The 14363-nt window shown below is 47.5% G+C and overlaps 1 protein-coding gene across 1 annotated transcript in view; it reads left to right on the top strand.

Annotated features, from left to right (window-relative positions):
* Positions 1-14363, top strand: part of SPTAN1 (spectrin alpha, non-erythrocytic 1) — a 179946-nt gene that overhangs the window by 23839 nt on the left and 141744 nt on the right. Inside the window, exons 3-4 of the mRNA XM_085896171.1 lie at positions 3389-3551; positions 4103-4228. Coding sequence (XP_085752297.1) covers positions 3389-3551; positions 4103-4228 — 289 coding nt within the window. The remainder of the gene's footprint in view (positions 1-3388; positions 3552-4102; positions 4229-14363) is intronic.

Below are 14363 nucleotides of genomic sequence, written 5' to 3'. Positions count from 1 at the left end.
GGAAGAGGAGATGAGAGAGACACAGACATTAAGAGCCACATGTTGACTGTGACAGCAGAGGAAGTCCACATGCCATGAGTAGAGATTGCCTTGGATACCATACAAAGAGAGTTTGGTGAGCAATGCTGGATGCCAGACCGTATCAAAAGATCACGATATGTCGAGAGAGATGGCTCTGATCTCATGTTTGGCATTTAGGATCTCCATTCTTTGTTGGGAGAGCAGAATCAGCATATCCAGGGTTGAGTGTCCTGGTCTAAATCCAAATTGGTCGGAAATCAAGCCATTTGATGTCAGGAGCGATGATGGATTCCATGACCTTTCTGATGATTGGGAAAAGGCTGATTGTTTTTTAGATGCAGGGATTATAATTTTTTGCACCTTTTTATGAAGAGCGGTAATGTTTGCTGATTTCCAAGCAGATGGCAGTTAACCTTGAGTAAATGAGAGGGTGAATAGAACAGAGAGAGGGTGAGCAAGAGCAGCAGAGTAGGTTTTCAGGACTCTTGGGCTGATGCTGTCTGGACCGGTTGCAGAATCTGAGTCGAGGTTTGACAGCAAGCTCTCCACTTTGTCAGGAGAAAAGGACACAGAGTGCAGGAACAGCTGGGTACAATTGGGTAAGGTGGGTACAGAAAGCGATGGGTGTGGGACACAAGATTTAGAAACAGAGTTTCGGCATTCAGCCTCTCTCTTTGTAATCTGCACTTAATACTCTGACTGGGCCGGATTGTAATCGGTTGGTGAGGCAATTTACTAACACAGAGATGACGTTATACGTGTGGGTAAATAATAAAGTGGTGGAGATTGGTGATCAACTTGGACCGTGGATGGCTGAAACTGAATGAGTTGGTAGCTGAATGCTGGTTGCCTGGAGGGAGGGGAGGGGGGATGTGTGTGGCATACAGCTGAGAGGGCAAATTTGTCAAAGGGCAGTTGAGAGGTGAAAAAGACTACTCTTTTTGTGGTGGAAGAAGAACTGGCAGGCTCTTTGCTTCCGTTCTTGATGGGAAAATCCAGTGATGCTCAAGGATTTGCCTTTCACAGTGTTCTCAAGTGAAAGGTGGGATCTTGCATCTACAGTCCTTGACAGGGAGGAAGATCTATCGTAGAAATGTCTGGGAAAGATCTATCATTCATGTTGACGTGATTGGAAGCGTAGCAGCCATGCATAGTGTTGATTCGACTCGCCCAGGTGAGCTTGTCAACGGATGGTCACCAATGAAGTATTAGATGATGGTGCTTTGAAAGATAATGCTATCCAACTAGCATCTTTCTTATTGGCAATAACCTTTATCTTGTAAGCTATTTTCTTACCGAAGTACCACTTGCCAGCCCAAACCTCACTCGTCTCAGTCTTCTGACCCTCCCGAGCAATTCCAGGATGCACGAGTTCTTCCAGAAACCCACCACTGGTTATATTCCCACAATTCAGGCTTTTCACTTCCTCCACTCCCTTATTCCTCTTTCTTCCCATTTGTGGAACTTCTTTCCAGATGGGGCTCAATCCCACTCTTTCCTCCAGGGCTTCAAGCAGGGAGTTCACCACAATCCCTCTTTGATATTTTTAACCTCCGCCATCGAAGATCGGAGGTTACTGTTTTCACCCCTTTCTGTTTGTTTGTTTGTGAACAGTATTATGGAAAAACTCCTCGACGGATTTTGACGAAACTTGGTGGGGGGGGTGAGGTATGGTCCAAGGATCATGCCATTCGATTTTGGACTTGGTCCAAAATCCAATATGGCCGCTATGGCGGCCAATTTGAAAAAATATTTTAATTTTTTTTTTTTTTTGCATTTCTACATGTTTTAAGTGATTTCCAACCCCCCCCCCCCAAAAAAAATTGTTGGAGATAAAAAAAATTTTGCAACTTTTTTTTTCAACAAAATTTCAATTTCTTTTCTTTTTTTTGCATTTATACATGTTTTAAGTGATTTCCAACCCCCCCCCCAAAAAAAAAAATTGTTAGAGAAAAAAAAAAATTTGCAAATTTTTTTTCAACAAAATTTCGATTTTTGTTTTTGCATTTCTACATGTTATAAGTGATTTCCAACAAAAAAAAAACATGACAAAATTATAATTGCGGCTGATTTTGGAACTTCAGGTGGATATACCCACGTAAAATCAATTTCTGTCTCAAGGAATCTCTTGATGACGAATGAATTGAGTATGTAAAAGTTAAAAGTAAAAGGGAAAGTTGCAAACTATAACTCTGTGAGCACTGTTGATGTCAAATTGAATGAATAGGATATCAGGTTCACTTGAGTGACCTAGCAGTATTGGCGGCGGAGGTTTTGCACTCTACCGAGTGCTCCCCCTCTAGTTTTTTTTTTACCCTTGAAACAACCTAACCTAACCCATCCCTCTTACTTGCAGTTTTCCGTTTCCTCCCCTCCTTTGTCGTATTTTTTCATGTATGTTCTTTCCCTTGCGTTTGTCCATGTTTGGTCCCACTTTTGCCTTTTTTTAATTTGTTTTTTTAATCCAGTTACCTTTTTCATGAGCCTTCATCCTGTATTAAAGATAATAGCACCGGTCTTCGACACTACCGGCTCTCTTTGACACTCATCTACTTTGGAACCGCCCTTTTCTTTGCTCTGGCCAGAATTTTCATTTGCCATTTGTTTGGTTTTCCCAAATACCACCCTCTGCCTGGAGTCATAATTATTTGCTTCAATCCTCAATTGCATTTTGAAGTGATTCTTGTAATGCCAGTGCTGAAGCAAAATTCCAGTGTCAAAGCAATTTTTTTCGACTGAATCGTAGCTGCTACGCTTCCCATCATGTCAAAATGAATGTGGATTGTTCCAAGTAATCTGACAATTTGAATGTAACAAACGGTCCAAAAATTCCAGCTCGACTCCCCATTGGATCAAAAAAGTCCCTAATATTCCCCTCCCCCTCTCCCCTTGAACCCCTCCCCATCCTTTTTTGTTATTTTCTTGAGGCTCCATTTACCATTGCTCCTGGTCAGAGCTTTTTGTTTTTGGTTCCTTACTTTTATTATTATTATTTTTTTTTAAACCAAGTATTGTAGTCTGTGCATGTGTTGTTTTAAAATCTAAACATTGAAGATTCATGAGATTGACAGTTTTTATGATGATTTTGTACATATTCACACTTGAACATTGCACTTCGTTACTGCTGTCTCCTCCACCATAATGTGGTACGTGGGCATGATAAATCTCTGTTTCCATAGATTTTTGCAAAAAATTTGCCAATTTTAAAAAAAAGAAAGAAAAAGAATGCAGATTATATGGGGCAGCACAAGTTGTACCCTTTTAAATAAAGCCTATACTCAACTAAAATTTTAAAGTAGCTCCTGAGCTGTTTAATATAATTTTTGGTTTATCGTTTCTGATTTCATGTGGCCTGTGCGGTATACAGGTACAGTCGCTTCAAGGAGCTCTCCTTGCAGCGGCGACAAAAACTTGAGGACTCGCGACGGTTCCAGTTTTTTCGGAGAGATGCTGATGAGCTGGACAAGTGGATTCAAGAAAAGCTGCAGGTGGCCTCAGATGAGAGCTATAAAGACCCTACAAATCTGCAGGTAACAGTGTATAGTCATGGACACATGCTTTCCTTTTTCGTCAGTATATGGTATTGGGATTGTACGAGGATTCCTTTCTCATAGTATGTATAAATTGGCAGGATATTTGGATAAAATATAACCAAAGTGCAATTTTGTAAACAACAAATAACTTTTGTGGCTGTCCCACTAATTTATTTATCAGACACTTCTTCATGATTGGCCAGCCAGTAAGCATGAATGCAATCGTATGTGCTCCACTGCTCCACGTAAAGAAGATGTGGCTGCTTCTGCAGAAATTATTCGAAATTCTCCAGGATGCTTGCTGCTAAATTTTTTTTTTTTAATTTTTGGTATTCACTACCTCTTTTTTTTTTTTGAGATAAGGATATGAAGTGGGGAAAGTAATAATCATCAATGATATTTAATTCTGTTTTTGAATTTTTCTATTTTTTTCACATCAACATTGACCATCTGGGCTGAAACAATTGGACCATCTTAAATTGTGCACCAAACACTTTTTTCAGTTTTATTTGTCCTTAAGTAGTTGTTTGTTCACCTTTTTCTTGCAGGGCAAGATCCAGAAACATCAGGCCTTTGAGGCTGAGGTGCAAGCTAATGCCGGTGCAATTGTCAGGCTTGATGATTCCGGGAACATAATGATCTCGGAGAATCACTTTTCCTCTGAAACCATCCAGGTACCGATTTGCTTTCACTTCCATGTATTTTTATTTTCACTTATTTTGCATTCTTTCTTCTTTCAAACCTGCTCATGTGAATGTATGGTACATGCATTGTGTTTTGCTTCGCTGTGCTGAACCATATCAGAGTTTGAGAATACCTTCTTTAGAACAAACCACAACTGGAAATTGTGTGAAGTACAATTTAAAATTTCTGGATGGATTTTAACTTTGCATCAAGCCACAAAATCATAGCATTAATATGACACATATCAGTTCCTTGACACAAAACTTGATCATTTAATTGTCACATATATATATATATATATATATATATATATATATATATATATATATATATATATATATATATATATATATATATATATATATATACTGAAATGCAAAAGAAACTTACCACTTGTTTGAAATGTAATAAAATTGTAACAGTTCAAAATAAAACAAACCAACAATTGCTAATTGAAACATTGGCATTTTATTAATGAAATGTCAAGTTTTTGACCAAGATACACCATCTCATAAGTTTGTTCTACAGCACAGAACAGCACAGGGTGCAATGTCAGTCCCCTTTCAATAGCGTGTGTGGCCACCATTGTTTTGGATACAGGCAGTGCATCGTCGGCGCATACTGCCTACCAGTCTTTGGATGGATTGCTGCTGGACTCTGTCCCACTCAGTCCTCAATGTCTGAAGCCATCTGACTTAGGACCATCTGCCTGTCCTGCCTTGCAGTGGTGACTCTTGGCCTTCCTGATCGAGGTCTGTCATCTGCAGAGTTGTGGAGGGTGTCTCTGTCCACCAGGGCCGATATCGTCTGGTGTGAACAGCCAAGGTGACGTGCCACCTCACGGTAGCTCAATCCACCTTGCAGTATGCCCAAGGCACACTGCCGTTGATCCCTTGACAATCGTGGCATGTTGATTGAAATGCCCATTTTGCACTGGCCTTTTTAAAGCCAATATCAAGACGTCACGTGCAGCTCATTAAAATCATCCCGTACTCCTTGGCGAATCACTGACAGTCAAAACGGCTGTTCAACAGCTGTACTATGAAGTGACCATTGAAGGTTCAAGTGACCATCCGTGACCATTTTGTCTGACAGTGAGGACACTATTGTCCACAAATAAGTTCACACAATTACTACACGCAGTGTTATTGTTGATATTTGAAGGTTTAAAAGGTGGTAAGTTTATTTTGCATTTCAGTATATGTGTGTGTGTATGTATATGTGTGTATATATATATATATATATATATATATATATATATATATATATATATATATATATATATATATATATATATATATATATATATATATATATATATATATATATATATATATATATATATATATATATATATATATATATATATATATATATATATGAGGTGAGTTCAAAAAGTATCCAACCTTAATTTTTCATTCGTTAACAAATGAAGCTAGGAAGGCGTGGTTTGGTGCACGTATGTAGGCGATCCTAATTCGTATGCGTGAATATTCTCCCGCCTGCAGAAACTGTCAGTCGCCGACAGACCGCCGATGAGTGAGGAAGTGCAAGTGAGCGCCGTCGGATTTTCGTTTTTGACAAAATGACGGAAAAACTTGAACAACGCTACTGCATCAAATTTTGTGTAAAGCTTGGCGATTCCCAAGTGGAAACGATCCGCAAGATTCAACAGGCCTTCAGGAACGAAGCAATGGGCACCACACAGATAAAAGAGTGGTACAACCGCTTCAAAGATGGTCGCACATCAGTGGAAAGTGAAGCACGTTCTGGTAGGCCCTCAACATCCCGAAATGAGATCGTTATTGACCAAGTGAGGACCCTGCTGATGCAGGATTATCGAATCACGATCAGAGAACTTGCAGACGAGGCGGGCATCAGCATTGGATCCGTTCATTCCATTGTGACTGAGGATTTGGGCTTAAGGAGAATCTCAGCGAAGTTTGTGCCAAACCTGCTAACGATCGAGCAGAAGCAACTCCGTTTGTAGATCGCACAGGACATGCTGGAGACTGTGAACAGCGATCCCAACTTATTCAACACAGTGATCACTGGTGATGAGACCACAATAATCCGTCATTTTGTCAAAAACGAAAATCCGACGGCACTCACTTACACTTCCTCACTCATTGGCGGTCTGTCGGCGACTGACAGCTTCTGCAGGCGGGAAAATATTCACGCGTACGAATTAGGATCACCTACATATGTGCACCAAACCACGCCTCCCTAGCTTCATTTGTTTACGCACTTAAAATTAAGGTTGGATACTTTTTGAACACACCTCGTATATGTTTATACTGTATGTATATATATATTTATATATATATATATATATATATATATATATATATATTTGTGTAGCAGGGTTGGGGGGGGACCAATAGCACGACTGGGCAAGTGTAGTATTGTCCGTGTGTTTCGAGTAGGTTAGATTACCATGCAACAGGCACCTGTTAAGGGTAAGTTGTTTGTTACACGTGATGCTGAGCCTGCGACTGTAATTTATGGACAATTTAGACATTGATTATATTTGGGTAAATACCTCTTGTTTATGAGTGGGGCTAGGGTGCGGACTTCCCATCACAGAGGCATGTGCAATCTGTGGTACCTAGTGGGTGAGGACTTGAGCTTGTATTTCTCTTTCTTGCATTGTATGTTTGCATATCCCATTCTCCTATTTGTGTGTTTTGACTCGCTTGGTTTGTTGCATTGCTATAATGTCTTGTCGACCCTCTTCCCTGCACGTTGCTTTTCAAATAAATCCTTTAAAAGGTAAGAAAACACATTTCAGACATCTACTTTCTGTGTGTGTTTCCCGTCTATTTTGGCTCATTTGTGCAATCTTGTGGAACGGGAAAGGAAAGTAGAGTAATACTAAATGCATTGCCATTTGAAAAGACGCTTGGTGGACCATCCCTCTGGACGAACGTTCCCAGCTCTGAGGAATTCCGTATGAACAGGTACTTGGATGCTGCAATATATATATATATATATATATATATATATATATATATATATATATATATATATATATATATATATATATATATATATATATATATATATTGTTGTGGTTGACGAAATTCACAAACCACCATTCAGGTCCCTTAGGTGAGATATCTCTGTAAGTATATGTGTAGTTAGGCCCAAACCCGTTGTCTAGAGGGAATAAATGTCATTCACTCGGGCTGCGACTCTTCAGGATAGCCGTTTTTCTTTTACTATCTTTATTTTGGACCAGCCGCCATTACTACCACCACCAACCACGTCTCAACAGCCATCACAACAACAACCACCAACCACAACGCCGCTTCACAACAACAACCACCAAGCGCAACGCCGCTTCACAACAACAACCACCAACCACAACGCCGCTTCACAACAACCACAAACCACAACGCCGCCTCACAACAACAACCACCAACCACAACGCCGCTTCACAACAACAGCCACGACCTTTACCGTCACAACTCGCCACCATCGCATCCCCCACCATTCTCGCACCACTTGTGGGCACCGATACTGGACTCGTGTAGGGCGCGCACCGAGCTGCGTGTTCAAAAACATCACGGACTTTCCACAGAAAACGGATCAAAAACGACTCATGCCCACTTTTGTTCCGTCCAATCGGTGAGCGAGGGGCGATTTGGCCCCGCCTCCAGGGCGTTGGAGGGCGGTCGCTATATGCAAATTCATGGATCAAAAAGCATTCACGCCCACTTTTCCTCGGGCCAATGGGGAGCCAGTTAGAGAGGTGAAGGGTCGGAGGCAGAGGGTCAAGGGTGAAAGAGCGAAGCCACGGGGCTTATATAAACGGCTGCGTTCGTCAAAAGTTGGAGGTGGTGCGGAGTTCAAGAGAGTCGTCGGTGGAGCTGGAAAGAAGTGGGAGAAGTCAAGAGTGAAGAGTTGGGACGAGCCAAGAGAGGAGACGGAGAGGGCGAGTAGACGGAGCTGTGGAGAGGTGAAGGCGGACGAGGGGGTGCTCGCGTCGGTGCCGAGAGCTGCACAGGGAGAGGCCAGCAACGCGACCGAGGTCGAGGAGGAGACGCTCGCCGCGGGACCCGAGACAGGGTGATATCCTCCTTCCCCCGAGCATCAGCAACCCCCTCCTGTTTCCCCCCCGCGCTGAGATAGTGCGACAAAGGGGGCCCCTTTCCCACCCCCTACCAGACACTGGCCGCGAGGCCCGCGGAGTTGAGGCACCACCGCCACTTCGTGTCTCATCATCAGACGGGTAGGCCCGACCCGGTCGGGCCTGGGGCCCGCCTCATCCTTGAGGGTGGTTCTTTTTCTTTTGCTTTGGGAATATGTGTTGTCGGCGCCGTCTGTGAAGTAAAATTGTATAAGTGTTGCCGTGTGCCCGGTAGTCGGTTAGATCTGCATTGTTGCATTTGCTTTTTGTGTAATATTGCATTGTCTTCTTCTTTTACATGTGCTTTTGGTGGAATTGTATATGTGTGCTTTCCGTTCATCGCGAAATAAATGTGCTTCATGTTGAACTGTTTTCCCGCTTCGCTTCGTCTTTTCCTCTATTGAAATCTCCATCTTGCTTCACGTAAAGGGTTGGTCGTGGGCTAAAACGCCCGATAATTAATCGAACCGTCGAGGCCGACGAATAACACCGCTCGGTTATCCCGATAGTACGGAACGGGTCGCTTAAAGTGGCCCGTGTCCGAAGTCGACCTGCGGCGAGGTGCGATCGCCCGGTCTACCCTCCGTGTGGGTACTTAGGTAGGTCGAATTTGGCGAGCAACCCTATCCCACGCGGGGGCCGATTGGCACGATCGTGGTGAGACCGAAAGGTCCACCCGTGACTAGTTCCCGGCGTTAGTCCGAGAGGGTCACGACTGGATTGTCCATCCGGTGGGCGACTTGCCGCGATTCGAGTTACGTGGCCGTCCGCACGCCGGCGGGCGCGAATCCGCAACACTGGTGTCAGGTCGTGCGATATAAACCCATCGCCCTCCTCGCGGCACTGGTATCGGAGAACGGGAAAACGGGCCCTCCTGTCTCCAATTAAATTCACGGGAATCGGTCCAGGGGTGAGAGGAGCGACCCCCAATTCCCTCCAAATTACGAGCGAGCTAAATTAACCCTTTAAGAGAAGCAAGATGGCATCTCAAGGCGAGCGGGAGCCGGGGGTATTAGAAATGGATGTAGAATGTGTAGAGTCCATGGTCCAGGATGGAATCCCCGTGCGGGAAATGCTGATTGTACAGGAAAACGAACTCGCCCAACTGAACCCAGAGCCCGAAATGGGTGCGGCAGCGGCCGCGGTGTATGACACCTCCCCGCCCCCTCTCCACCAAAACCCCCCGACCCTTGCCGAAACGGCTCACCCAAGCGCACCCAACATGGCCCAGCTATGCGCCATGCTGGCGGCAATGACAAATGAAATGAAAAACGAAATGAAAGGCATGAACGAAAAGATAAATGCGAACATGAACGAAAAGATGGATGCGAATACACAAAAATTGGATGCGAATACACAACAAATGAACGGAATGGAAACAAACATGAAGGAGGAAACGAAAAAGCTGCGGGGTGAGACGCAGAACATGGGCCGATGCCTGCAGGCGGGCATGAAGGCCGTGACCAGGGAGATAAAAATGGCGACTCCACGTGTGGGAGCGAACGAGCTGGAAGGGGGTGCAACGGCTGTCGGGCCCGCGGTGGAGGCGGGTGAAAAAATAATTCGGGGGGCGTGTTGGGCGAGGGTCGTGACGATGACCGAAAGGGAAAAATTAAATGGGGAGACCAAAACGTGTGAGACGAGACACGAGGTGACGACAAAGGAAATAAAGATAGTTGAGACAAGGGAGGTAAAGGGTGAAGAGTTGGCAGAGACACGGGAGATGGGAACGATAGAGGGAAGACTGCACGATGAAGACGGGGTAAGTGACGCACACACACACACGGAGGTAGTGGAGGACGATGAGGGTGAGCTCGCGGAGCGTGTAGGGACCCAGTGCGAGCAGCGGGATGGCCTCCTCCAGGAACGAGGGGAGGGAGTATGCCCCCTTGAGGCGAGTCACGACCAGGTGGGTTCGGTCGTGCTTTGCGAGGTCGAGGGGACGAGTGCTGCGAACAGGTGCACGGAAAGCTTGGGGGTTATAGAGGCCCCGGACACCCTTGTGGGGACACGAATCCCCAGTGTGGTTGTCCCTGTGTGTGTGGTGCAAGGTGTGAGTGCGTCCCCGTGTGTAGAAGCGACCCCGTGTGTGAGTGGTGTGGTGGCGAGTGTGCCGGAGTACGTGCTTCCCAGCATGCCGTGTGTGGATGAGGCACCGTGTGTGAGTGAGGCCGTGTGTGTGGATGAAACGGCCAGTGTGGATGAGGCACCGCGGGTGAGTGCCCCCGCGTGTGTGAGTGAGGGACGGTGTGTGGATGAGGCACCGCGGGTGAGTGCCCCCGCGTGTGTGAGTGAGGCACGAGTGAATGGAGCACCACGTGTGAGTGGTATGGTTTATGCAAGGGAGACCGTGTGTGTGAGAGAGCGGTATGTGAGGGAGATGCCGGTTGGCATGCGGGAGCACGCAGCCGCGTCTCCCGGTGTGAGTTTGATGGTGTCGAGTGTGAGCGTCGTAACACGCGGGAGTGCGTGGGTCGAATGGCGACGACGGCGACATGTGAAGAAAGAAAGCCGGGTAGCGGCTGTAGTTGTTTCGGGGACCGTGCCGGGTTCACCCAGCGGTGAGCACGAGGTCCGTGCTGTGCAACGCACGAGGCCCCCACGTGCTCCCTTGCGAGAGTGAAGTCCCGGTCCGGAAACGCACGCGGTGGATTTGCCGATCCCGCGGACGGACAAAGTTTAGGCAGGATTATGGATTTGGACCGGACGGGTTCTCCACGCGATCGTGTGTGTTAAGCTCCAACGGGAAAAGCACATGTGTTCGCGTGGGGAACCCCTCGAGACGTGGGGCTTGTTTTTTTTTATGCGCACGGTGACGCCATGGCTGCACGTGGGGTTGCAATCCGGCAGGAGGGGTATCCCTGCCGGATGGTACCATCCAAGGAGGGACGAGGTACACGTGCAGCTGCATGACGTCACGGGCAGGTGCAAAGTGCGCGAGCTGTGTTCCCGCGCTGGTGCTGCACAATTAGAAAAAAAAAAAAGGAAACAGCAAGCCTCACTTTCGGGTGCACAGGATTCCTGGGCAAGGGGTGGAAGACCCCCTTCCTGGGCACAGGATGGAAACTAGTTAGGGGGAAGGGTTAGCTTAGTTAGACCGGCTCCATGGGGCAGGTGTAAGTCCTCATGGGGCCCGTGGAATGGATTAGTTAGAGGGATGATAGCGAGATTTAGGTTGGGTAAATAATTTTTGGGACATTTGAGGACATGGACAGACTTGTGAATGTGTAGAGGGGACGTAGTTTAGCTACGTAGTGTCAAATGGAACGTGCTATAGTTTAAGGGACGACGTGGGAGCACGAGTTAGTTAGGGGAGGTAGTTAGAAGGATGGCAGAGTTCAGCGGTGTGTGTGTTGAAGAGTTGTGAGGTGAGTACATGATGAGTGAGTGAGGCCAGCGGGTCTGTGTGTATGGAGCGAATGGGGAATGCATGGTGCGAGGAGTGACTCCCGCCCAAGGGACCCCGGGGTCAGAGTAAAGTGAGTTAGGGGGTTAGTCAAATTAACAAATATGGAAGTCGTTTTGTTGTTGGTGGGAGTGTAGGCTCGAAACCCGTTTGGAGGGGTGCAGGAGCCCTGTTGACGGGCTGGGAGCGTGGCTGCGAAAAGTGAGTATCGCTGAGTGGGTACCCCGGGCACCAGGCTAGTCGGCCGTGGTAGGCCAAGGGCCCATGGGGGGCCGGGATAGCGCAGTGGGCACGGGTGCGCCTGCTTGGTGCGGGGGCTCGGGGCGCCATTAGCCGCGTGGGCAGTGTTGTGGGCACGGGTGACCCTCGGAAAGGGGCCTGGGAAGCCAGCCTGCCACGTGTGCGTTTCAGGGGAGGTGCCATGGGGGGCACTCCCCGGTGTTAGGGAGCTGGTAGGCTCGGAGGCAGTGTAGTGCCCGGGGGTGCCATAGCGGGAGATTCGGCAGAGGGTCGTGCCTGCCAAAGGGAGCCACGTGTCCCAGCCGTGAGACCGTGTGAGGGCACGGAGAGAAAATTGGGGGGGCGAGGCCCGAAATTGTGAGGACACCAACACAGGCAACGGGAATCTGGGTTGTTAGAACCAATAGTTTCAGCGAGAGGCGCTTGTTGAAAGCCCCGGGGTAGTTTAACAGTTAAATGGTTAGGGGAGATAGGAAGTGTACCCCTCCGCACCATCCATCCCCTCGCTCTCGTTGTGGGCCGCTGGACCCACTTTGGTTATAGATCGCCGAACTCTGGGGAGGCCATCCTGAGGCTTCGTTGGGCCTCGACACAGGACGCTAGCTCTCCCTTGTTCCCCTCCGGGAAGGGAACGTAGGGGTTGGGAGTAGGCTAGGTGACCGGATAGGTTAGCCGAACAAGGACGATAAAGGGGGTTAGGGGACGATTTATAGAGGGGAAGTAAACATAAAAACAATAAAAAAAAAAGTTGGGGCTAAATTGGGGTTTCACAAATTAAGGGAGTGGGTATGTACAGTGACAGGCAAAGGTGATAGGTGGGATGGAGACAGGTAGGTAGGTCCGAGCCCGCCTTCCAAGTGGCCAGCACCACCGCACTCCCTCCACCAACCTCCACTGAACGGCAAAGGCTGGCCAACTTCATCGACTGGCTGTTTTTCTTCAAGGCCTGTGCCGGCCCACTTCATCGGCAGCTGTTGTGTTGCTGCAAGGCCTGTGCCGGCCGGATCATCTGCAGCTGTGGTACTTCAAGGCCTGTGCCGGCCAGTTCATCTGCCGGCTGTGTGTGCCTGCAGCGGCCTTCTTCTGCGGGCTGTGTTTGCCTGCTGCCTTTGCCATGCCATGCCCACTGCCCCTGTTCACCAGCCCCGTTCAATTTTTGCTTTGCCCCCCTCCCCCCCCTGTTCATTGCCATGTGCGCCAGGATCAAGGCAACAGTTTGCAAGCTGCAAGAACTGCCCTGTTGGCAGCTACAACACCGGCCTGCAGTGGCGGCCCGTGCACCGTGTTTGTGTTCATCCATCCATTTGTTGTGTTCATTGCGTGTGCCACTTGAGCTGGCACGGAGACTATGTTTGTGCAGCCCATGCACCGTTGTGGTTCACTGCGTTCAGTTCAAACCATTCATCCATCCATTCGTTGTGTTCATTGCGTGTGCCACTTGAGCTGGCACGGAGACTGCATTTGTGCAGCCCATGCACCGTTGTGGTTCACTGGGTTCATTTTCAAAAGGGAAGGCCTTGAACTGCGTGTGAGCAGCCGGCGACGTTCCCTGTCACCTGCATTGTTTGAGCCAGAGACTGCATGCGAGCAGCCTGGCTCCCTGCTAACTGCTTTCTTTTTGCAGAGTCCATTGATCCTGGGCCATGGTTTAGTGTAAAATTTTTAAGTTAAAGGTAAGATGTACTGTAAATATGAGTGCGCCCCCGGCATGTCTGTCTTAGCGCCGGCAATTTTATTTAAGTCGTCCGTGTGAGTGAGTTTGTTTAGGTAGTTACTCAGCCCTCAGGTTATTTATTTTGGGGACACGAATACCATGAATGTCGCACTCAGGGATCCGTAGGTAAAATGTACTAGGGGAAAACTACACATGATGGCACACGAAAATTTGACGACTCGGGACGAGTCTGTAAAAAGGGGAGGGGGTAGTGTTGTGGTTGACGAAATTCACAAACCACCATTCAGGTCTATTAGGTGAGATATCTCTGTAAGTATATGTGTAGTTAGGCCCAAACCCGTTGTCTAGAGGGAATAAATGTCATTCACTCGGGCTGCGACTCTTCAGGATAGCCATTTTTCTTTTACTATCTTTATTTTGGACCAGCCGCCATTACTACCACCACCAACCACGTCTCAACAGCCATCACAACAACAACCACCAACCACAACGCCGCTTCACAACAACAGCCACGACCTTTACCGTCACAACTCGCCCTCGCAACCATCGCATCACCGTCATTCCCACGCCGCTTGTGGGCACCGATACTGGACTCGAGACAGGGTGATATCCTCCTTCCCCCGAGCATCAGCAACCCCCTCCTGTTTCCCCCCCGCGCTGAGATAGTGCGAC

The sequence above is a fragment of the Eptatretus burgeri genome, chromosome 1, assembly GCF_056783735.1.
Source record: "Eptatretus burgeri isolate ZD-2024b chromosome 1, Ebu_testis_v1, whole genome shotgun sequence".
Classification (NCBI taxonomy): Eukaryota; Metazoa; Chordata; class Myxini; order Myxiniformes; family Myxinidae; genus Eptatretus; species Eptatretus burgeri.
Note: the sequence above shows the minus strand (reverse complement) of the source record. Positions and strands in the feature narration are given on the sequence as shown.